This window comes from Ceratotherium simum, chromosome 20 (assembly GCF_057802395.1).
Source record: "Ceratotherium simum simum isolate JZ-2026a chromosome 20, ASM5780239v1, whole genome shotgun sequence".
NCBI lineage: Eukaryota > Metazoa > Chordata > Mammalia > Perissodactyla > Rhinocerotidae > Ceratotherium > Ceratotherium simum.
This window is the reverse complement of record NC_141919.1, coordinates 35,633,350-35,658,615: the sequence shown is the minus strand read 5'-3', so window position 1 is coordinate 35,658,615 and position 25,266 is coordinate 35,633,350. Positions and strand designations below refer to the sequence as shown.

The following is a 25,266-nucleotide window of genomic DNA, read 5'->3' as shown; positions in this document are numbered from 1 at the left end:
AGTTAGAGGTTAATAAAAATTAAAATATAATTTTTCCCCATTCAAGTACATGGATTCCCTGATTTCTCTGTTTCTGAGGATTCCAACTTAAGAATCCCTACCCTTAAGAGGACTGGCTGGATCAGTCAAACAACATCTTCAGGTCCCAAAGCCTACTGCTTGGTCCTAGGTTTTCAGTACCACGTGGCTGAAGAAAGTTACATGGCCCTTCTCTACTCTCTCCCATCCTCATTTCTCTAGAAGATTTTCTTGCTCTATCATCACTATCTAGGCCAATGAGATATACAAACAGCTTCATGGTCTCTTGTCCTATTTACACATCTGTTATTACTGGGCTCAAATGATTCTAACAACCACGGCAAAAATGAAACCTTATGGCATTTTCCCATCCTAATCACCCACATCAAACCAACTCAGCCTCATCTGGAAGCTATGAGTCTATAAGCAACTCCTCTCCCCATACCCTCTGCCTACTAATAAATCTTCTCAACAGTAATCTATTATTTCTAAATCTATCCAAGAAAATTTAGGCTCAGAAAAATTAAATAACTTGTCCAAGAACCCAAAATAATAAAATTCCTAGAGAAGTCATTTTAAAGATTTTTTAATTTTTTATTGACGTATAATTGACATATAACATTATATTGGTTTCATGTGTACAACATAATGATTTGATATATGTATACATTGCGAACTGATCACCACAATAAGTGTAGTTAACATCCGTCACCATACAGTCACAAAAACTTTTTTTCTTGTGATAGGAACTTTTAAGATCTACTCCCTTAGCAACTTTCAAATATACAATACAGTATTGCTAACTATAGTAACCATGCTGTACATTACATCCTCGTGACTTATTTCTTTTATAACTAGAAAGCTGTACTTTTTTGTACTTTTGATCCACTTCATCCATTTTGCCCAACCCCTACACCCCGCCCCTGGCAATCGGCAATCTGTTCTCTCTATCTATGACCTTGGTTCTTTTATAGATTCCACATATAAGTGAGATCATACAGTATTTGTCTTTCTCTGTCTGACTTATTTCACTTAAGCATAATGCCCTCAAGGACCATCCGCGTCGTTACAAATGGCAAGATTTCATTATTTTTTATGGCTGAATAATATTCCATTACATATATACCATATTTTCTTTATCCATTCATCCATCAATGGACACTTAGATTTTGAAGACATTTTGTGCCAATCACCCAGCATGATGTGGGTTAGCATTAGGAATATCCGATAAGACAAACATATGGCATTAGTTTTTAGATAGTTTCATTCCTCTCTGCCTTGCTTTATAATGGGCACACTTGGAGATTATATGGCTAAAAAAAGACATTACTAAATAACAGGAGTAAAATCATCTAAACAAACAATTGGAGCAATAAGAATGAATAGTAATATAAACCTTGAGTTGAACCCATTATAACTGCCTATTTTGAGAAAATTCTCTTTCTTCTCTGAGATAATTTCCTATCTCTTTAAAGTGAACACATACTTCAAAACATTTTGATCAAATAAAAGAGAATAAATAGTGTGTTATGCTAAGAGAAATCTGATGATAACTGCAAATATATGTAAAAGAATATATTTAATAGATGAGTGATTATCATGACACTATCCTCAAGTAAAATTTAATTAGGTTTTAAACAATAAGTTTTGGAGATTATGAACAATTAGCATACATTTTAAAAATACCACTTATACTCAGTATGTACTATTACAACATAAAAAAAGCAATTACTTCAATTACCACTTTAAAATTACCTCAATTGCCACTAAAAACACAAATAAAATAGTCATATATCCATTGCTTGTTATTTTAATCAGAAACCACTGTTCTTTAGATACCTTGAAAAAATCATTTTTTCAAACATTTATTCAACACACAGCCACTGAGGACCTACTATGTATGAGTCAGCAACGTGAGAGATACAGAGACAAAGCGTGGTCACTGCTTTCAGCTCTCAGGAAGCTTACAGACTAAAGAAGGTAGGTAAGCATGAAAAAATGTTTCAGCTCTAAAATATCTGTTACAGCAACATGTTAGGAGAACAAAGAAAGGAATAATCAGTTTCACCTAAGGAGGCTTTAAAAGGTTTCCTGACAGAACAACATTGGAATTTAGCACAAAGGGAAAGAAAACACACTGTTTACGCTTAACTGTCAATAAATTACAGCTACCATTACTGTTTACAGGCACTTCACAAATTCTATTTCACTTAATTATCACAACCACCCTTTGGGACCAGCATTTCATAATGAGAAGCCAACAACGTACAGGATAAATAACTCGCCCAAGGTCACATATCTTGTAAATGGAAGGGCCAACAATGAGTCCAAGTCTGCGTAACTCGATATTCTTTCCACTACACCAGGCTGCCTAAGCTGAGTTCTAAGAATGAGTAAGATTTCAATAGAGAAAACAGACAAAAAACACAACAGACAGATGAGACATAAACATATAATTCATAAATTATCTTAGAGGGAAAGAGAACCACTGTCCTTGGAATATATACATACACATATGGGATATATATATTTATATATATACATATATACCAATAAAATAAAAGATATAATGATATAATAAAACTAAGAAATTTATGAATTACACTATGATTAAAAATTCCATACTCAAATCTACTTAAGAAAGAGATTGTTCCATGATTGAGACCATAAGGAATCTACATTAAGATTTCAAAAATGTCTAATTTACAAATCCTTTAGTCACCAAACACAGTCATCAATTAATATTTTTATCAAGCTTAACCCATTAATTAAAATAAATTTAAGACAACATACAAATAAACGTAATATTTCATTACATTTCTACTTTAACACTTCTATACAATTCCACTGTATAAAAAAAAGTTTTATTATCATTCCCTTTTTAAGCATAAGAATGTTGTAGTGATAAATATTAAACATGGAGTTTGTAACAGGAAATGAATTTAAAATAATCAAACTCTACTTTTAACATCATTTGAGAGGAAAATAAATTCTACCTCTGCATTGTGCTTAGTTGTTATTTCTAATTTTTCTTTCTTAGCCCGATGGAGTTTCTTTCTGAGATCAGCAGTAATATCCAAGTCTGTTTCATTTTTAAGCATTTGTTTTACATCAGATGAGGCATTCTTCAACCTATAAAATGAGATCATAATAAAATATAATGCTCATTAAGTATATTTCACTACACTTCTGATAACTTGTTCTTCAAAAAACACAGGGAACATGATATGGTCCTTCCTCTAAAGAAACTTACAATCTAGTAAAAGATGTGAACTGCAAAAGCTAGGTAGAAACACAAAGCAACATATGACTAGAAACAAAACACTGTCCACTGGGAAACCACCATTGTTCAATATTGGTACTTAAAGGCTTTCTGATCCTATCATGAGCTAGATAGTTTTGGAAGACATTGAGTTCTTTCTTTTTTACCTTTTTAAATAATACATTTCACTGATTGCAAATGTAATACATATTATAAAAAGAAAAAGTATAAATAAGAGAATACAGATTCCTGCTTAAAAATGGCAGACTAAAGCACTCTACTCTCTCCCCAAAATTAAAATTAAAATTTTAATTAAAACAACAGCAAAGAGAATTTAGAGGTATAAATCCACAAGGAGAAAGAGAACAGAAGATGAGACAATAGCAATAAAATATTGGAAGCTGGAAAGCAGGTGGACAAGTGGTAACTGATTTACGTAGGAAAGTTGAATTCAAAGCCTACAGTGGGGAAAGCAACCTAATTTACAACAGAGCCAAAAAAAACTCAGTTAATTGGAAACACCTTTGAAAATGGGGTAAACATAGAGAAGAAAATAGGAGAATTGGTTGAAAGTCTGCAAAAAGAAATAATGAGATCCTCAGATCCTCTACCCTATACACCACACAACTGGGTACTGATCTCTTCCACACTCTGGCAGAACACGAGAGGTTTATTCCCTGGAGAGGATAAAACAGAAGGTCTCTGGATCAGATACAAACAGAGCAAGGGCTCCATATTAAAAACAAGAGGCTCATGTAAAAAGTTATATAATAAATGAGAGCCCTGGTCTTCTAACACTTCTTGTCTGCCAGAACAATGGCAGCCAAGCAGAAATGGGAAGGATCTTCCCTGGAGAATCTAACCAGCAAGGTGAGAAAGACCTAAAGATGCTAATGCCAGGGGTTCTCCAGCAAAACAGCTTAACCATATCACCCACAGAGAATGCCACAAACACAAAGCCTCACATACTGAGCTTCCAATCATCTTTTTTTTTTTTTTTTGCTGAGGAAGTTTAGCCCTGAGCTAACATCTGTGCCAATCCTCCTCTATCTTGTATGTGGGCCACCGCCACAGTATGGCTGACGAGTGGTGTAAGTCTGTGCCTGGCAACCAAACCCGCAAACCCCAGGCCGCTAAAGCAGAGCACGCTGAACCCAACCACCATGTCCCGGGGCCAGCCCCCCAATCATCTTTTCAGGCCCCTACTTTTAAATATGAACAGGCAGCTAAGGATCACCAGATATTAGGAAGCATCTAATACGAAAGACAGAGACCAACTTGGTGGGGGCCGGGAGAGGTGGAAAAAGCCCTCAAAGTCTATGCAGGGGAAAGGTAACTTTAAAGAGAGAGAGAGAGAGAGAAAGAGAGAGAGAGAGAAACTAACATTAACATCATCAGAAAAATAGGAAAGAATATAACATCCAGAAAACAAAACCTGGATGTGATAAAAAACAAAATACTTGGAGAACATAAAAAAGATCTCTTGGAAATCAGAAACACAAACTAAGAAATGAAAAATTAAATAAATAAATGTTAAGAAAAATCTCCCAGATGCCTGAAAAAATTCCAAGGAAAAATAATTTCCAACTTAGAATCTTATGCCCAACAAGTTACCGCTCAAAGACGAGGGTACAAGAAAGACTATTTCAGATCTGCAAGGTATTAAAATATTTACCTTCCATGACCTTTCTCAAGAGGCTAATGGAAGATTTGCTCCACCAAAATAAGAACCTAAACTGAGAAAGAGAAAGACATGGAATCCCAGAAGCAGGATATTCAAGACAAGAAAACAGAAAAGGGATTTCCAGGATAGTGATGAAAGAAAACACCAAGTGACGACTGTGCAGCGAAGCCCTGAAAGGGCAATCTGTCCCAACTGCACTGGCCAAAGCCACCAGGAGTGATTTCTGTAAGAAGAGGAAAACAGAAAACAACAGAATACTTCAACTGTCTGAACATAGTGAGAGATTTATACAACTCGGTTAGAGTATGAAGTTGAATTCATGATTAAGTTCACAGAAATTAAGCGAACTAAATAATAAATGAGACGATTATTAAATCCAAGAAAAACAAAATGTACAAGAGAGAAAAAAATGTTACTAAATACTACCACATGGCTCAACTGGGAAGTTTTCATAATTATAATAATGTAAACATTGAATAACTAATCTAAGCGACAGTACAATATCACTGTATGTGGAGAGGACAGAAAAGGGCGGCATGTGTGAATGAAAACTAAACTACGATCTGCAGAGGGAAGTCAGCAGATAATGGCAAAACCTGGAGAACCAAATAGCAATATAATAAAATTTTTTCAGAGATATAGATTTAAAAAAATCATCTCAGAGAGTGGAAAATGATTGTTTCTAGGGAACAAGAAAGTGATCTGTCAGAAGGAAATCAGTACTGCTATTTTCCTAACAGCAGTAAGTAAGCCTTGTAGAACCATTAGAGTCTTTAAATAATGTGCATATGGAACTTTAATTTTTTTAAATGACTAAAATTAAACAAAATCAATGAAACCAAAATTTGGTTCTTTAAAAAGATCAACAAACTTGATAAACCTTTGGCTAGATCGACAAAGAAGAAAGAGAAAAGACTCAGTTTATAAAAAGAAAGAAAGAAAGAAGGAATGACACTACCAACTTAGAAGGATTATAAAGAATACTATGAACAACTTCATGCCAACAAATTAGACAATTTAAATCAAATGGATAAATTCCTGGAGAGACAGAAATTACCAAAACTAACTCAAAAAGAACCCCAGAAAATCTGAATAGACCTATAGCAGATAAAGATATTGAATTAATAATTTAAAAAATCTAACCACAAAGAAAGCCCAAGTCCAGATGGCTTCACTAGTAAATTCTACCAAATATTTAAAGAAGAAATGATACTAACCCTCACTTTAGAAGAGGAGGAAACACTTCCCAACTCATTCTGAGTCCAGCATTACCTAATACCAAAGTGAGACAAAGACATCACAAGAAAGGAAAACTATAGACCAATATCCCTCATAAACAAAGATGCAAAAAATCCTCAACCAACATTAGCAAACCAAATCCAGCAACATCTTAAAATGATTACACAACATGACCAAGTAGGATTTATCCCCAAAATAGAAAATTGGTATAACGTCTAAAAATCAATTGCTATAATATATCATTTTACTAAAATAAAGGTCAAAAATTACATGATCATCTCAATAGATACAGAAAAAGCATTTGACAAAATCCAACCTCCATTTGTGATAAAAACTCTCAACAAACTAGGAATACAAGAAAATTTCCTCAATCTGATAAAGGGCATCTACGAAAAACCTACAACTAACATCATACTTAATGGTGAAACACTGAAAGCTTCCCACAAACAAAGATGTCTGCTATGAATACTTCTATTCAAAATTGTACTGGAGGTTCTAGACAGTGCAATCATGCAGACAAAAAAAAGGCAGATATGTTGGAAAGGAAGAAGTAAAACTGTCTTTAATTGCAAAGGACAAGATCCTGTAAGAATATCCCAAGAAATCCATTAAGAGACAAAAAGACTAGAACTAAAAAATAGTTTCAGCAAGGTCACAGAATATAAGATCAATATAAATAGATAAAATTCAATTATACTTCTTTATACTAACAATGAACAATCCAAAAATGAAATTAAGAAAATAATTCCATTTACAATGGCATCAAAAAGAATAAAGTAGATCTAGGATTAAATTTAACAAAAAAAGTACAAGATTTCTACACTGAAACACATAAATTATTCTTAAAAGAAATTAAAGACATAAATGAACAGAAAGATATTCCACATTCACATTCACATATTAGAAGACTCGATATTATTAAGGTGGCAATTCTCCCCAAATTGATCTACAAATTCAACATAATCCCTACCAAAATCCCAGCAGGCTTTTTTTGCAGAAATTGACAAACTGACCCTAAAATTTATATGGAAAGGCAAAGGACTCAGAATAATCAAGACTATCTTGAAGAACAAATGGGAGGATTTTCACTTCCTAATTTCAAAACCTACTATAAAGCTACAGTATTCAAAACAGTGTGGAATTGAATTAAGAATAGACATGTAGATCAATGTAACAGAACTGAGACTCTAGAAATAAACTCACACACATATGGTCAATTAATCTTCAACAAAGGTGTCAAGGCAATTCAGTGAGGAAAGGATACTCTTAAAAACAAATGGTGCTGAAACAACTGGATATCCCCATGCACAAAGATGAATTTAGACCCTTACCTCACACCATACATAAAAAGTAACTTAAAATGGAGCACAGACCTAAACAAAAGAACTAAAATTATAAAACCTCTACAAAAAAACATAGGGGAAAAATCTTCATGACCTTAAGTTAGGCAAAGATTTCTTAAATATGAAACCAAAAGCACAATCCATAAAAAAGAATTGATAAACTGGACTTCATAAAAATTAAAAACTTCTGCACTTCAAAAGACATTAAGAAAATGAAAAGTCAAGCCAACAGATGGGAGAAAATATTTGCAAACATATATCTGATAAAAGACTTGTATCCAGTATAAAGAACACTTAAAGCTCAATAACAAAAAGGCAAATAACCCAATTTAAATACCGACAGAAGATCTAAACAGTCTTGCAGCAATGAAGATATACAAATGGCCAAAAAAGCACATGCAAAGATGCTCAACATCATTACTCACTAGGAAAATACAAATTAAAATCACAACATACCACTTCATACACTCTCAAATGGCTATAATCAAAAAGTCAGGGGCCGGCTCCGTGGCTTAGCGGTTAAGTGCGCGCACTCTGATGCTGGCGGCCCAGGTTCGGATCCCGGGCACGCCCCAAGGCACCACTTCTCCGTCCAACGCCAGGCCGAGTCCCACGTACAGCAACTAGAAGGATGTGAACCTATGACATACAACTATCTACTGGGGCTTTGGGGGGAAAAAAATGAATAAATAAAATCTTTAAAAAAAAAAAGTCAGAAAATAACAAGTGTCGGCAACGATATGGAAAAACCAAAACCCTCATACATGGCTGGTGGAAATGTAAAATGGTCCAGCCACTTTAGAATACAATTTGGCAGTTCTTTAAAATATTTAAATTTAAATAAATTTACTCTACATTAAAATAATGTTGCTCCTAAGAATCTACCTAAGAGAAATGAAATCATAGGTCCCCACACAAAGACTTGTACACAAATGTTCATAGCAGCATTATTCATATTGGCAAAAAGTGGAAACAACCCAAATGTCCATCGACTGGTGAGTGGGTAACCAAAATGTGGTATATCATACAATGGAATACTATTTAGCAATAAAAAGAAACAAAGTACGGACACATGTTACATGATAAACCTGACCAATATGCCCAGTGAAAGAAACCAAACACAAAAGACCATATATTATATGATTCCATTTATATGAATTGCTCAGAAGAGGCAAATCTATAGAAACAGAAAGTAGATTAGTAGTAAACAGTAGAGTTTAAATAACTTCATTTATCCAGATTCTACAATTCTGAAGAGTAATTTAGCCATTAAAAATTATGACAGATGTGTATTGATGTGGTAAGATATTCTCCCCAAAACTGAAAAGGCAGGTTACTAAATAATGTGAAATATTATTCCAATTTTTAAAATATATATTTATAGGTTCATAAGAAAAGGTCTGGACAAGTATATACCAAAATATTATCTGTAGTTATCTCGTAGTGGTAGGATTATAAGTAGTTTTATTGCATTATTGATTTGTATTTTTTAATTTTTCTAAAAATATATGCATTATTTGCACTAAAATATATATATAGGTACACATATAAAATAGAAAATCAGAGCAAGAAGGAATCTTGAAGATCCTCTATTCAGCAGCTTTTGAACCATATTCTTCACTGTGGTGGTGGAGAACGAGCTGCTAAGACCTCACTCTTGACCCTTGCAACATTTTATAAAAGAAAAAGTCATCTTTGAGATGACACTTTGGCAAAGGAAAAAGTTTATATTTTATTCACTTATTCTCTATCTTGCTCCAGAAAGAATTTAAGGTAGCTTCTAAAGGTAGGTGGAAAATGTTCATACAGCAAACCCTATTTATAGGTAAAGTACACGTTAGTCATGGTACTTGCCCCACCCACACAGGCTTGCTGAAAAGGCGGTCTAGATCAATTCTTCTCACACTAAATATGAGCAAGGACTACTCCCCCCCACCAAATGACGCCTTTGTAAAAGACATTTAAAATGGATTACTAAAAAAGAAATTTTAAAAACAGGTAAAACACAACCCCAAGTATTTTATTATTAGATTCAACAAACAGAAAATACTCTGTTCCATGATCATAAAAGTTTCAAAACACTTACTTTCAATTTCTGTACTTATTTCTTTGTAAACCACACTTTGGGTTGCACTCTCCAAAATGGTTTTGTTTTATATTACAGACTCAGGGTTTTATATTATTCACATGAGAGTGGAATAAACCACAGGCAGATATCAACAGCACCAAAAAAAGACGAGCAATAGCAATTCTTGGAGTATAAACTCCCAGTAGAGGAGCAGTTAGCAACACAAGCTAAAACTAAAAGAACGCTTGAACGGAAGTCGTGAACTAGAGTTGGGACAACGAGGAAAGAAGAGGAATTAGAGCCCCAGAGATTATGGCAAGCCACAGTTATGACCACTCAGAAATGTGAATAAGCAGAAATATAAGAAGAAGAAAAGATTTAGAGAAATGGAAGAGAATATCAAGTCTCTAGGGGCTGGGGAAAATACAGACATTGGCTTTTGTGGACTGAGTTAACAAAGGAGAACAAAGAGCAGCACAAAGTCTCCAGATGCAGTTCCAGCTCCTATGAGGCATCATTCCTGCTCCTCCAGTCCCAGGAAATCTCTACTTCCCTCACCAAACCATGAGAACTCTTACAGTCGGCCCCTCCAACCACTTACTTCTCCCTGTTCCTCGCAACCAAAAGCATTCCTCAACTAAACAGAGAGACTGGAGGCTTACCTTTGGGCATCACCAGTGGCATTACTTGATGTGTTTAAACTCATGATACGTCTTCCAACTCTTTCAAAATACCCCACTGTTTCTTAATGGTATACTTCGTTATTGATGATTAAAATTGTCCAAGATGTCTGTGGCTTAAAGGTTAGATGGGCTGAAGTCTGTTAAAATAGTAAACAATAAAACACGGTTATATATGTGAATCCTGACACTATGGGTGATTTTTCTTTTGTTCTTCAACTTATTTGTATTTTTTAAATTATTGTCTAACAAACATGTAAATACTTGTATTTTTATTTTTTATTTATTTTTTTTTTTGTGAGGAGATCAGCCCTGTGCTAACATCCGCCAATCCTCCTCTTTTTTTGCTGAGGAAGACGGCCCTGGGCTAACATCTGTGCCCATCTTCCTCCACTTTATATGGGATGCCGCCACAGCATGGCTTGCCAAGCAGTGCGTTGGTGCGCGCCCGGGATCCGAACCAGCGAACCCCGGGCCGCCGCAGCGGAGCGCACGCACTTAACTGCTTGCGCCACCGGGCCGGCCCCTAAATACTTGTATTTTTAAAAGCTACGATGTTCTATTTCTTTTAGAAAAAGATTAGAAGCAAAAATGACAAAATGTTGTAAAGATGTTCCCTCTTCTAAGAACAAGTTAATACTATCAGATTACTTTAATTTCTCAAATAAAAAGAAAAAATTTTGTAATAAAATAGTGACAAATTGTTCTTGAACTAGAAAAGGAATATGTAGTGCCTATCTCTAGGGCACAGAATTCAAATAGAAAGAAAATGAAGTCCAGGGACGTTTTTGGGTCCCCAGAGCCTTTTTCATAAATGAGAGATTTGTAATGCAATGTTATAATCAAAGAGTCCAAGGTATTCCCAAACAAAAGATTTCACAGTAATTTTCAAAGGCCTTCTCCCAAGGAATCAAAGAGGAAGAAGGAAAAAGGAGAGTATTTGTCATTTACACTGGCCTTCTCTCTGGAACTCTCTTCTATGGGAGATACTCCAAATTACACCAACCATTTAAAGTAAATTACTTTACTACAGTATGAAGGAATCTCTGGGTAAACATTTTAAACAGAGAGACAACAATAATTAATTAAGTCCAAACAGACACAAATATCAAGATCCTATAAATGTCTCTTGGTATCCCCAGTAGAAGGCCAATATCCTAAGAAAGACCATGAGCTTTGGACTCAGAGAGACGTGAGTTAGGATTTCAATAAGTATCTTACAAGTATGTGGCCATGGGCAAGTCACTTAAACTCTCTGAGGCTGTTTCCTCAACCATAAGAAGGGAATAACTACATCAACCTCATATATTTGAGATTTAAATAATATATACAGCACATATGCAGTGCTCAGTCACTGTTAGTTTCTATTACTGAACACAGAACCCTGTGAGAAAACACAGGGATCCCAAATAAAGGAAGGGAGTAAGAGTAGGTGATACTTGGGGTGATTTGGTCTTGGGAAAAGATGTAATAAAAGAACTGTTTAGTGAAATTGTGGGTGTACAGTGATACCTTGAAGACCAAAAAAAAAAAATGCTAAACGGTTCTGTCCTTGCTCCCAATAAATAACCATCAGAGAGATCACTGAAGGAAAAGGACTCAAATAAGCCAAATGAGATGTAGACTCAATCACAATTGCTGAGAACTGACTAACGGCTCCTCCAGAGAGATACCAAGGGATCTTTAAAAGTCAGTGATTCATGTAGTATAGTAGAATAGTCTGACCTAGGACAAAGAAGATGGAATTTTTATCAAGGTGGGGGGGGAAAAGTCCCATTTCTCCAGGGACCTAAAAGACTAAGTTTGGGAATAGTGACAAACAAATACCACTGTCATTAATTTATTGAGCGCCTACTACAGTGCCAAGCACTGTACTCGGTACTTTATATACAGAACTCTGATCCTTATAACACTGCAATGTAAAGATCATCCCATTGTTCAACAGAGAAAACTAAGACTCAGAAATGAGAAGTAATTTACCAAAAGTCACATAGGCACAGGACCAAGATTCCAACTCATAACTATCTAACTCTAAAGTCCAAGCTCTTTCTGCAAGGCCACTGTTGATACAAACAGTTGAACCATAAATCATCTTACCTGAGGTTTATTATCCTCACTTCAATTAAGGAAATTCATCTGATTCAGAGAAGCTAAATGACTTGCTTAAGGCCAGTCAGCTACTAAGTGGCGGACATTAACGACTCAACCAAGCACTTCTGAAACTGAGTCCCAAAATCGTTTCACCTTACCACATGCCCCCAAAGGTCAGACTCCAGAGAAACTGCCTTCAGAATGGAAGTAAAAGAGTTAGAACCTAGAAGGAATGGACTCTTCTACACTTAAGAGTAATGTCCAAGGCTCAAAAGTACGTATATAAAAGATTTTTGTGAAAAAGATTAAATACATACACACACGTGTGTGTGCATATGTGTCACAACAGGCACAAACAGAACCTCTATTTACCTCTCAGGAAAAGAATTTACATAGTTAGGGTCTTAATAATGTCTGCTGTTTTTTGTTTTGTTTTTATCTTGGGCAGATAAGTACAGGAAGAGGTAGTTTACCAAATTTTAATATAGATGTTTCAATAAAGCTAAATTGAAGAGAATACTCATTTTTCAGTGCATTATTTTGGTATCTAACATCTCCAAATCTGAATTGTCTTCTAGAGAGAAAGTGTCTTCTACAGCTTAGGAGCAAATTTCATCAATTTCCAGATCATTGTTGCAGATAATGTAGTAGGCAGATGGTCTCCACCATCTCTGCCCCTGGTGTTTCTCTCTTGTATAATACCCTCCCCTTTTCTGTGGGCAGAACTTGACTTGCTTCTAACAAACAGAATATGGCAAAGGTGATGGGAATGCCACTTCCATGATTACATTATGGTATATAAGACTGTCTTAGCTGACTAAAGTGACAATCTCTTGCTGGCCTTGAAGAAGCCAACTGCCATGCTGTGAACTGCCTGTGGAGAGGGCCACATGGCAGGGAACTGCAGCCAGCCTCCACCCAACAGCCAATAAAAAGCTGGATCCCTCAGTCATACACATGTCAACAGGAAATAAATTCTGCCAAGAACTTGAATGAGCTGGGAAGCAGATTCTTTCCAGTCAAGCCTTCAGATGAGAACACAGCCCAGCCAGCACTTTGACTACAGCCTAGTGAAACTCGAACAGAAGGCCTCCCTAAGCTGTGCCCAGACTCCTGATCTACAGACACTGAGATAATAAATGGGTGCTGTTTTAAGCCACTAAGTTTGTGGTAACTTGTTATATAACAATACAAAACTAATATGGATAAGAAGCTTGAAAATGCTCTTGCAGAGTTAAAAAGAAAAAAAAAGAAGTTGAGTGACAGGTAAAATACAAAAATGGGTTCTCACACCAGCCCTGCCTGTGTATGTCTTTTATAAAGTCTCTTTGTTTTTCTATAGTTTAATTTCCTTATTAATTGAAATGAGGGAGTTTGTAAAAATCCTATCTAAAGTAACTAAATAGAGAAACCAGAAAATCATGGGCAACATTTATAACAAAAAGAACCAAAAAATACAAATGAATAAGGGCAAACCTCCAACAGCCACAAAATCTGCATGGGAGTACAGGTGTCTACAGATCAGAAAGCAGAGGGAGATAACAAGGCTGCATTTAACAGAGCTCCCAAAGAGCCAACAGATGTTTAATGGAAAGCACTGCAGGCCAATTTGAGAGCAGCACATGAAACTGAGAGAAGCCTGCCCATTCCAAGAGCTGACACATGAAACGGGTGTAGGTAAGAGAGTCTTGAAAGGGTTGGTACAATCCAGCCTCGTGAACTTTCAAAACTGACCTGCCAAGGTCTCCTTCCCAGACAGGGGCCCACACTAAAGAGAAACTGCTGGAGATGGAATCAAAATTGAGCAGGACAGGAGAAATAAAGACAAAGTAAAGAGATGGCCCAGACCAAACTGTAGGAGGAAACAGGGCCAGGAAATCTGAGAAAGTAAGCTATCATAGTTTTTAACACTCACAAAATACAACACCAGACAGAATCCTATGAAGTTAGAAAAGCTTTCCAGAACCTTGTCCCATTTCTCAAAGTTCAGATAAACGAATCTTCCATAAAAATAAGCAAAAGAAAAGTAGCACAGTCAAATCCCATACAAAGTTAATGTAAGAAAAAAAGAGTAAGGAGCAGAATAGAATCCAACAAATGAAAGCATGACAGAAAGACATGCCCATAAAACAGATGAAAACTATCACTTACTATGTCAAAATGAGCTAAAAGACATTAGCAAAATGGTATGACATGAAAGAATAGGAATCAGAATTAGAAAAACTCAGAAATAAGGTGACAAAGGTCAGAAAAAATTAGAAATAAAAGAAAAAATCATTTCAGTAATGAAGACTAAATTACAGGGAACATTGAAAATAAACAGACATGACAAAAATGCCTTAAAAGATATAGGAAATGAAACAAAGGAAAAATGTTTAAATAAAAAAAAAATTAAGGAAGAGATCAAAAGGGTTCAAAAGACAGTGACAAATTACTGAAAATAGGCAAAGAATAACCAACATGCAGCTAACAAGAGTTCTGAATAAGAAGATCAAAGCCAGGAAACAGAACAAACACTAAAAACTGTAATTCAAGAAAACATTTTGAAAAACAAACTGCATATCTGAGAATACTGACCCGGCACAACCAACACAAAGACACATCCTAAGATAATTATTGGACTTTAATAAAAACTTGTACACAAATGTTCTCTGCCACACTGTTCACAATAGCCCAAAAGTGAAAACAACCCAAATGTCCACCAACTGATCAATGAACAAATAAAATATGGAATATTATTAAACCATAAAAAGAAATGAAGTATTAATACATACTACAACATGAGTGAATATTGAAAACATTATGCTAAGTGAAAGAAGCCAGACACAAAAGGCCACATATTGTATGCTCCATTCATATGAAATGTACAGAATAGGCAAATCCATTAAAATAGAAAGTAGATTCGTCGTTGCCAGAGGGTAGGGAGAGGTGGAATTGGGTCTGACTGCTAACAGGTACAACGTCTCTTTTTGGGGGTGATGGAAATGTTCTGGAATTAGATAGTGATGACTGCTGTACAACATAGTGGATATATTAAAAAATATTGAATTGTATACTTTAAAATGATGAATTTTATGTTATGTGAATTATATCTCAATTTTTAAAATTCATCATCATAAAAAAAATCCCATCTATAGTCTCCTTTAGCAAACTCTTATTCTCCTGACATATTCTCCTGATATCTTATTCTCCTGATATCAGCTCCTGACAGCACTAGGGTTCAAGGGCCTATCTCTGTGTGTTTTAGGAAGATTAAATCAATGAAGAGCCAAAGTTAGGTCTGTAGCTGAACTTAAACTACGACGGGGTTTCTATGCTATTGACCATGGCAGAGAAGATGTGGCAAAATCTCCCTTTTCATCCACCAGAGTGAAAAGAAAGCAAAGAATGATGAGGAAAGTCAAGCAGCTAAGTACAGTAATGAAAATGTCAGTGGAACAGGAAGCCAAGTCAAAGAACTGCAGGGTCCCCACATAACATGTGTTCCTAGCTTTACCTGAAACTTCCCTATGAAAACTCCACAAGTTAAATACTTGGGCTGATCTGTATGAGTAATTAAAAATTCCTTATGATATGAGATCAGTGTCAGCCTTTCTCTTCGTCAATATCTGTGTAACTCTGTAAACAATGCTTTCCACTTGAACATATTCAATACATCATTATCTATAAACAAATTATCTGATACCTCAAACCCACTCCCTGCTGTCACCATTCCAACTATGACAAACATCCCTTCTCCAGGCATGGTGCTAAGAACTTTCTGTAGATTACCTCATTTCACTCTACACTAACCCCAAGGGAAGATACTGTTAATATTCCCACTTTATACCTGAGTAAACTGGGGCTTAAAGATATTCAGAGTCACCTCTCTAGTAAGTGACAGAGTCTTGACAGAGTCAAACCCGAATTGGCTGACTCCAGAGCTCTGCTGTGTGCCTTGCTATTGGCCTTCAAGACATGGCTCATCCCCCGCCAGGGGGCACATGAGACCTCGCTGGTCAGGGAGGCACTTCTGCGCCCTGCTGCAGATTTCTTAAACACAGATTATTCTTCCCCCTATCCAAACTAACTACAAGTTAGAGTCTTCTTCATGAAAGATGACTCAGACCTCCAGTGGATTCTCAATCCAGATGGCACTTCCACAGGCTTGGGCCAATACCAGGCCATGGTGTAGCAGCAGTGGATACAAGCAGGGTTTAAATCAGCTTTTTATGTTAATGAACAGATTAATCTTCTTTTGGTAGTGGAGTTGCACTGTTCTCGCCATTCTTACTAAAACAGATGAGGGGATGGTATGTACATCATTCTTCAATAAGAAGTCTTTCAGAGGGGGTCAGCCCCATGGCCTAGTGGTTAAGTTCAGTGAGCTCCGCTTCAGCGGCCTGGGTTCAGGTGTAGGCCCAGGCGTGGACCTACACCACTCGTCGGCGGCCATGCTGTGGCAGCGACTCACGTACAAAATAGAGGAAGACTGGCACAGATGATAGCTCAGGGTGAATCTTCCACAGCAAAAAAAAAAAAAAAAAAAAGTTTTTTAGAAATTGGTCATAGACCAATTGAGGCCAAGGGACCAAGGATCTGGACATCCTAGGAGTAAGGACCAGCCAGAAAGACAATTCTAGTCTAGATTTCAGAGCCACTGCTGGTACAAAATTTTCCTGCCTCACATCTGAGTCCTTCAGTAGGCCATCTAGAATGTACTCATCTCTCACTGTGGCTGCACAGATCAGGGGAAAAAGGAGGGGGGCATGATGAAAAGATAAAAACTACTATTATTGAGCACTTACTACATGCCAGATACTGCACTAAGCATACCTGATCTCACTGAATCCTCCCAATAACCCTAGGAGATTATGCCCATCTCACAGATGAGAACACCGAGGCTCAGAGAGGTTGAGTAACTTGCATAAGGTTGAGTAACTTGTATAAAGATACTCAGTGGAAGGGTTAGAATTCAAACCCACATCCAGCTGACTCCTAAATCCACCTTATTTCATAACACTGTGCTGGTGATGTCTGAAGAGTTACATATTTCACCTTTAAAGGGGAATATTTGGTTCCTTCATTAAAACAAGACCAAGACAAATGGGCTGAGACAAAGAATTTTAGAATTAAATGGGACTTTAGAGACCAAGTCCATCCTCCTTATCTGACACATAAGGAATCTAACGCCCAGGGAGTTTAGGTGATTTGCCTGAGGTCACACAGCTAATAAAAGTCAGCCAAGACTAGTACAGAAAGCTCCAGACTAAAGCTACTCCCTTCATCTTTCCTCTTAGCAGGCTGCACTGCCTTTGTTTCCTCTTCATTTCATGGCAAATCATGTTCATTTCCTGCTCTACCACTGTTTTGCTGTTAGTAGGCACTAACTGTTCGATAAAACAAGTGACAAAACGATAGGTTCTTTTCTCCAAGATTATGGGAACAACTATGAAACATCGATGCATAATATATTCAAAAGATAGAGACACCAGGCCAGCCCGGTGGCACAAGTGGTTAAGTGCGCATGCTCCAATGCGGCGCCCGGGGTTCACCAGTTCGGATCCCTGGCGCACACCCATGCACTGCTTGGCAAGCCATGCTGTGGCGGCGTCCCATATAAAGTGGAGGAAGATGGGCACCGATGTTAACCCAGAGCCAGTCTTCCTCTGCAAAAAAAAAAAGAAAAGAGGAGAATTGGCAGATGTTAGCATAGGGCTGATCTCCTCACACACACAAAAAAAAAAAGAGGCACCAACTGAAATCGCCTCTCAAGTAAACTTATGCAATATCATTTGAGATCTGCTTAAAATGAAAATATATGTATTTGACTAAGAAAATATCATAATGGAATAAAGAACAGTCAAAAGGAGGCTCCACTTCTGCAGAAAATTTACAACCTCGGAAAAACTCACGGCCGACTTTCCTAAGTCTCTTCAAGTCCTGGAGGGTAAGCAGTAGATGCTACAGAAGACAGCCTAGCACAAGTCATTCTTCCTTTTAGCAAACATTTACACAGCGTCTACTGTGTGGCTGGCATTTTTAAAAAGGCATGGAAAAAAGTGGTCCTTGTCCTCGAAGGACGTACTGATTCTCGCGAGGGAAAGAGCCCGGCTAACAGTCTCAACCTCAGAAGCTCCAAGTCCAGGCCCCCTGGGTCCTGCTCTCTGGTCCCCACTCAGCCCTCTGGGTACTGCGGCAGCGGTTTCGGGCTAGGATGCTCCAGGGATATCTTCCTCCAGGTGGGCGGAGAGGCCCCGCCCAGGGAGCTGGAGGCGTGTCCCCACAGACGACGCAAACTGCCCCAAGGACAGCGCCAAACTAACTCGGGGTCCCCCATAAGTCTCACTGAAGCCCCCTATACCGTTCCTCTCAACACCTGCCCGCCAAAGTCCTTCGCCTCGAAGCTCCCACACCCGTGGTTACCTCAGGGGCCTCCCGTGGTCCAGACCGCACACCCAAGACCCGAGAGGCAGCTTCAAATCTCAGTGGTGGAAACAGGCCCAGGCCGATGGCGGGGGTCAGAGCAAAAACTGTTGGAACCCGACGGACTCTAGGACCCGGGGACGGGGAACGAATAGCAAAGGGGGACTGGAGGGGACAACCCCAGGGAGGTGATGTTTACAACGGCCACTTCCGGAGACTTGACTTCTCTCAGAGACCGTCTCAGACTTGCGCCCGCCTCCCGGCCCCGCCCCGGCCCGCCCCCTTCCTCCCGCCTCCCGCAGCCCGCGGCTCCAGGATACGCACTCGGAGAACGCCGGGCTCCGATTGGAGGAGCCGGGCCCGCGAAGCTACGGCGGCTTCGCTGGAGGGCGAGCTGGCGCATGCGCCGTTGCTGGGGAGCGGCGCGCTCGCGACCGCGCGCGGTCCCGCGCCAGGCGCGCCCCCTCCGCGCGAGAACGCCGCGGCCCACGCTCCGGGGTGGTGGTGTTAGCGTGAGGTCCCCAGCTACCGTCTCGGAATCCCCGGAGAGCGGACTGAAACTGCAGATGTCTAAAGCCTAACGCCTCTTCCCCGTCTACTGAATGAAAATCTTAGGAAGTCAGATCCCAGATCCTGCATTTTTAAACTAGCTCTCCTGCTGATCCTTAAGGCCAGTGCAGCCCCTCGGGTCCGTGGACTGGTGCCAGAGCCGGGGGGCAAGCCTCTGGGCTCGGCTTCGGCACCAGTGGCTGGTTTCCCGCTGTTTGGACCGCTCTCTGCCTGCACGGCGCTTCTTGTCCCCTCCTCCCATCCCCATTGCATCCCAGCTTGTGGTTGTAAACAGGGCCGGGAGAATGCGGGTCAGTGCGCTGATGCTGTTGCAGCGCCTTCAATTATAAATATTACATAACACAGTATCTCGCAAAAAAGTCCTTGGAGCTTTAGCAAGTGTTCCATCTTTTTCCTACCCTCCCCCCACCCCCAACACACACACACGCCTTCCTCCTGTAGATAATTTATACTTTGGTTTCTCCCGGTAGCTGCTTCACAATCTGCTGCCGCCTCAGGGAGATCGGAAACCCAAATCCTCTTTTGTTCCTTGGCTTTTAAAAGCCTATTCCCCAAAGAACAATGCATTGGCGGGATTTTGATTAAGGATTTTTATCTTCACCACCACCACCACCACCTCCTCCTCCCAAAAAGGTGTCTAATACAAAATGAGCCCTTTATGCTAACATTGTCTCGTGTCGATTGTAATCAACCTGGAAAGCAGGTGTAGGGGCCGGCTTTCCCCTGTCTCGCTGGGGAGAGCCAACGGTCATAAATGCAAATATGAATTGAGATTAAAACCTCCCTGATTCCTGTAACCCTGATAGTTTATTTGGTTTGAGTTTAGTCCGTTAGATTTAAAAAGCAAGCCATCTCCCTTCCTAATAATTTAGCCAGAAAGAGGATAATTGCTTCAAAGGAAAGAGCTTATGAAAAGGAAAAAATAGCCCACTCTAACATTTAGAAATGAAACGGAAAATTACCACAGACGAATGAGATTAGGGCTTTTTTTCTTTATAAGTTTTAAATATTATTTATGGGGCTGGCACTCGTGCAGTGGTTAGGTGGCCCAGTGGTTAAGGTCGTGCGTTCCGCATGACTGCCTGGGTTCGCTGGTTCTGATTCTTGGCGCGGAACTACTCACTGCTCGTCCAGCCATGCTGACGCGGTTCCCACATAGAAGGGCTAGAAGGACCTACAACTACGATATACAACTATGTACTCCAGCTTTGGGGAGAAAAAAGAAAAAGAGGAAGATTGGCAACAGATGTTAGCTCAGGGCCAATCTTCCTCAAAAAATAATAATATTTATAAGGTTTCTTACTTATGTTTTAATGAAATCACAAAATTGAATATTGTATGGCAACAACAAATGCCAAATGTGCTATACTGTACACTTTTTTTTAACGAAAAATGGGTGCAACATGAAGACTTGCAATCTTCATTTCTTTGTTCATTCACTGTTTATCAAATAGACTATATACCTGGCCTGGAGCTAGATGCTAGAAATATAGGGTATATAATATAAGTACAGTGGGAATCAGAAGAGGGATATGTTAATATAAACCTTGAACACCCTGAAAGACTTTGTAGAGAATTTGAACATAGTCTGGGAGGATGGTTATAGTTCACCAAGCTGAGAAGGAACTGGAAGACATGGAAGCTGCAAACACCAGCACAAGAAACAGCTTGAAGCGTTTGGAAGGCTGGAAGAAGCTCTGTGTGCAGTCTGGGGGTGAGCAGGAGTAAGACACATGGCTGGAGAAGTAAGCAGAACCCAGATCACAGAGGACCTTCTTGGTCATACTTAGTTTATCAAGCAGTGAAGCTAATGAAGGGTGTTAAGCAGAAAAGTTACAGTAATTACAAAATAAATCAGGCTATTTTAAAACACTTGCGATTTTTTATGTTTTTCTAGTGGTTACGGGGTCAATTCTCTGTTGTCTCATTTGTCTATCATGCTATTACTACTTTAGAAAAGCTATACCTAAAGATGCTTTCTAACACGCTTCCCTTTTAGCCTCAAGAACTATAATACTCACCTCATTCTTCTCTCTGCTTTCTACCAATCCTTTTGAGATATTATTTGATCCATCTCTACCACTCCACCAAAACAGCTTTCAAAGTCAATAATGACCTCATTGCCAAATCCCAGACCCCTTAAATTCACTGACACTTTGATCCGTCTCAAATTTCTCTCCAGCATAAGTGTGTTGACCTTAAGCAAATAGACAGCCATTATTTCTCCAGAAAAAAATGGGTTTATTCAGGATCAACAAAGAATTTTAGTTTAGGTTCTATAACCATGGGGAGTCGCGTGCAAGTTCCAGCAAAAAGGGGAGGAGAAACTCTTTTATAGAGAGGAAGAGGAAGTTGGGAGAGCTATCATAAACAAAAAGTCCATTGGAGGAATTGAGAGTTCGAAGTATAGTGGCTTTTCATTGGCTGAGTTGTGACAGTCTCATTGGCTAAGCTCTTGCTGGGCAAGAAGAGGAAGTCTTTCTTCTTCCTGTTGGGCTCTGCCATCCTCATAGGGTGTGAGAGCTCCTGCTCTGGCCTCCTGACTCCATTTTAAATGAGGTTTCTGTTTATTAATTTTCACATTTCCCCTTTTTGATTGAGACCTTTTTCTGAAAGCACTGGGGATCAAGAGTTAGTTTTTTCCAATTTCATCAGTCTTTTGCCCCACGATGCCAGGAAGGACCTTTTCTGGGTGTCATGTCCCATGTCAAGAGGGAAAGTACACAGATTGGAAACCTATTGAGGTCACATTCAAGTAACAAGGAAGGGTAGGAGGGAGAAGTCTCAGGCATTTTTTTTCTAAAGTCTTTATGTTATCAAGATCATATAGGTATTGGACACCCTCTGAGGCATTATGTCATGGTCAAAGATTGGCAGATAAAATTCCAACAGGGCCTGGTCTGAACATCTTGAGAAAGCTATCTCATCAGTTGTCATCTGCTTCAATTCTGGGAAATCTTTACTTTCAGGTCACCAGATGACATTCAGATCCAGTCAGGGTTTGGTGCTTTCTTTAGGTGTGTCACATGAAACCAAGAGTCTATTGCCTAGAGTTTTGTGGCACACGAGTTAGTTAGCAGTACTGAAAAGTGGCCTTTCTAGCAAGGTGGAAGAGAGTCCTTCTGGAGGTGTCTTTTTCAATAAACGAAATCTCCAGGTTGCAAGGTGTGATGCTTAAGGTCTTCATCTCCCTGGAGAGCGGTATGGAAAGATTGCTCTACCAAAACATAGTTATTTTTAATAGAAGCAATTAGGCCTTTGCAATATTGAAGTATATCTCCTTCTATCAACTGTGGGTCAAAAGAGGCAGGAGCCAAGTGCATTGGGCATCCTGTGACTTCCTCAAAGGGTGAGAGTTTATGAGTTCCAAAGGGGGTGGACCTGAGATTTAGAAGGACCAACAGCAATGCTTTTGGCCAAAGTATTTGGAGGGTCTCTACAAATTTTACCAGTTGAGTCTTAATAATGCCATTAGTATGTTCAACTAAACCAGAGGATTGAAGGTGGTAAGTGCAGTGAAGGTCTTGTAAAACCAGCCAAATAGTGCAGATTTGTCAAAATACCTGACCAGTAAAATGAGTTCCTTGTTCACTAGGAAGTTCAAGAGGGGTTCCCCAGGTAGGGATAATCTTTTCCAAATGGACTTTAGCCACAGACGAGGCAGTAGCCTGGCTGCAAGGGAAGTCTTCTGTCTGGTGAGAAAACATACAGACCATGACTAAAACACATTTATATCCATGAGATGGGGGAAGTTGTGTGAAATCCATCTGCCAAATTTCGAATGGTCTATTAGGCAGCTTAAAATGTCCAGGAGCAGTACAAATAGGCTTCCCTAGGTTGTATTTGGGACAAGTGGGACAAGTGAGATGGGCACTTTTGTGGCCTTGTTAGTATTTCCCCACCAATATTGATTTATGAGTGCTATCGTTCTGTCAGGACACCAATGGGTAAATGCATGTACAGTGGTTAGGAGTGGGAATTTTAGAGTCTCTGGTAGGATTGGGTTGTTATTTGGTCTGAACCAGAGCTTTCTCTTTTTATCAAACCAACAATTATTGAATTTCCACTCTTGTTTTTCCTTTTCTGAGGCCAATTCTTGGGCTTCTCTAGCCAGTTTTTCTAAGTTATCATTTAGGGAACTATTCCTTCGGACCATGACAGAGGTTTGGCTGCTGTTGGTTCCTTTAAGGGTAGCATTCCTTGCAGAAGTGTCAGCAAGGTGATTTCCCTTAGCTTCCAGAGAGTCAGGTTTAGAATGCCCCAGGATCTTAATAACAGCTAAACAGCAGGTAAAATTATAGCACTCAATGGTTCCTGAACATAAGGGCCATTTTTTAATTTTATTTTCACTAGAAGTAAGGAAGTCACATTGCTTCCACAACATTCCAAAATCATGAGCTACTCCAAAAGCATGTCTACTATCAGTATAAATCTTGGCAGTTTTGCCCTTGGCTAAGTACAAGCTCTTGTAAGAGCACAGAATTCAGTCTGTTGGGCCAAAGTCGCCACAGGTAAAGGTGGTGCCTCAACGATATCAAAAGGAGTTGCAATAACATACCCAGAACAATATTTTCCATTGTCACCTTTTAAATAAGAACTATCAGTGAACCATGAGAGGTTGGTGTTATTCAAAGGAGTTTCCTGCAGATCGTGGTGAGGTGTCAGGAGGTGATCCGTCAGCATTAAACAGTTGTGAGGGGCTTTGTCAGTGATGGAGGGGAGAAGAGTGGCAGGGTTAAGGGTATTACAATGTGAAAATGTGAAAGAGTTCTGTGATGAGCAGTTAACAAAAGGATTTCATAGGAGGGCTGGCTGAAATGTGTTGAATGTGATGAGAATTCAGGAGGGCTTCTACTGCATGAAGTGCAAAGACGGCTAATGGGATCCCACAGTGATTTCCTCAATGGCTTTAATGAAAAAGGCAGCAGCAGTAAGGACTCTAATGCAAGGGGCGGTATCCCCATACCACAGGGTCCAGTTGCTGGCTATAATACCCTATGGGTTGATGGTGGTCCCTGTGTTTTTTGGTAAGTACCACAAAGGCATTCCCTTCTTTTTCATATACAAAAAGGAAATCTGATAATCGGGATGTCCAAGGGCACGTGGGTTCATCAAATTCTCCTTTAAGGCCTTAAAGGCTGTGTTGTCCAGTTCTTCCCATAAGAACTAGGGTTGGGGTTATTGTTTTTTAGTAAAACATACAGAGGTTTGGCCATAAGAGAGAAATTTGGAATCCAATTTTGGCAATAACCAACTAACCCGAGGAAACCTCGCAGTTGGCAATTCTTTTTGGGTTTGGGGAAACGTAAGACACCATGAAGCCTATCTGGATCTAGATGTAGCCCTTATTCTGATATAAGATGCCCTAAATATCAAGCCTGGGTTTGGGCAAGCTGCAATTTCTCTTTGCCAAACTTACGTCCCTTGAAAGCTAAAAGCTTTAGCAAGTGGATGCTGTGTTCTTGTGAGGAGACTTAGGAGGGAGAGCAAAGAAACAAATCATGCACATATTGCAAAGTAGAATCCCTAGGAAATTTTATATCATCCAGATCAACCTTCAGGATTTGTGAGAAATAAGAAGGATTCTCAGGAAAGCCCTGAGGCATTACCATCCAGGTGAATTGTTTTCCTTCCCAAGTGAAGGCAAAAAAGTATTGGCTAGCTTCATCAACTGGAATACTAAAGAATGTACTGCATAAATTAATTACAGTAAAGAATTTACTCCCAGTGGGAATGGGTGTTAGTAGCTTACGAGGGTTAGGAACAACAGGGTGTTGAGGGATAATAATGTTGTTTAGTGCTCGGAGGTCCTAAACAAACCTCCACCCTGGGCCCTTGGGTTTTCTCACGGGTAAAGTAGGAGTATTATAGGGACTAGTACAAGGGATAAAGAGGCTTTGAGCCTT

General features: G+C 39.1%; 1 protein-coding gene across 3 annotated transcripts in view; it reads right to left on the bottom strand.

The window, feature by feature from the left end:
• The window catches only part of CCDC171 (coiled-coil domain containing 171), a 305,088-nt gene extending 286,079 nt beyond the window's left edge, over nucleotides 1-19,009 (bottom strand). For 2 of the 3 annotated variants that reach the window (XM_087444624.1, XM_087444625.1), the window contains exons 1-3: nucleotides 18,791-19,008; nucleotides 10,277-10,434; nucleotides 3,015-3,150 (exon numbers count right to left, since the gene is read on the bottom strand). In XM_087444624.1, coding sequence (XP_087300750.1) covers nucleotides 3,015-3,150; nucleotides 10,277-10,320 — 180 coding nt within the window. In that variant the 5' untranslated portion in view covers nucleotides 10,321-10,434; nucleotides 18,791-19,008. Of the gene's footprint in view, nucleotides 1-3,014; nucleotides 3,151-10,276; nucleotides 10,435-18,790 lie in introns of all 3 variants that reach the window. The other variant, XM_014792400.2, reaches the window with a different exon arrangement.
• Between the last annotated feature and the right edge of the window lie 6,257 nt (nucleotides 19,010-25,266).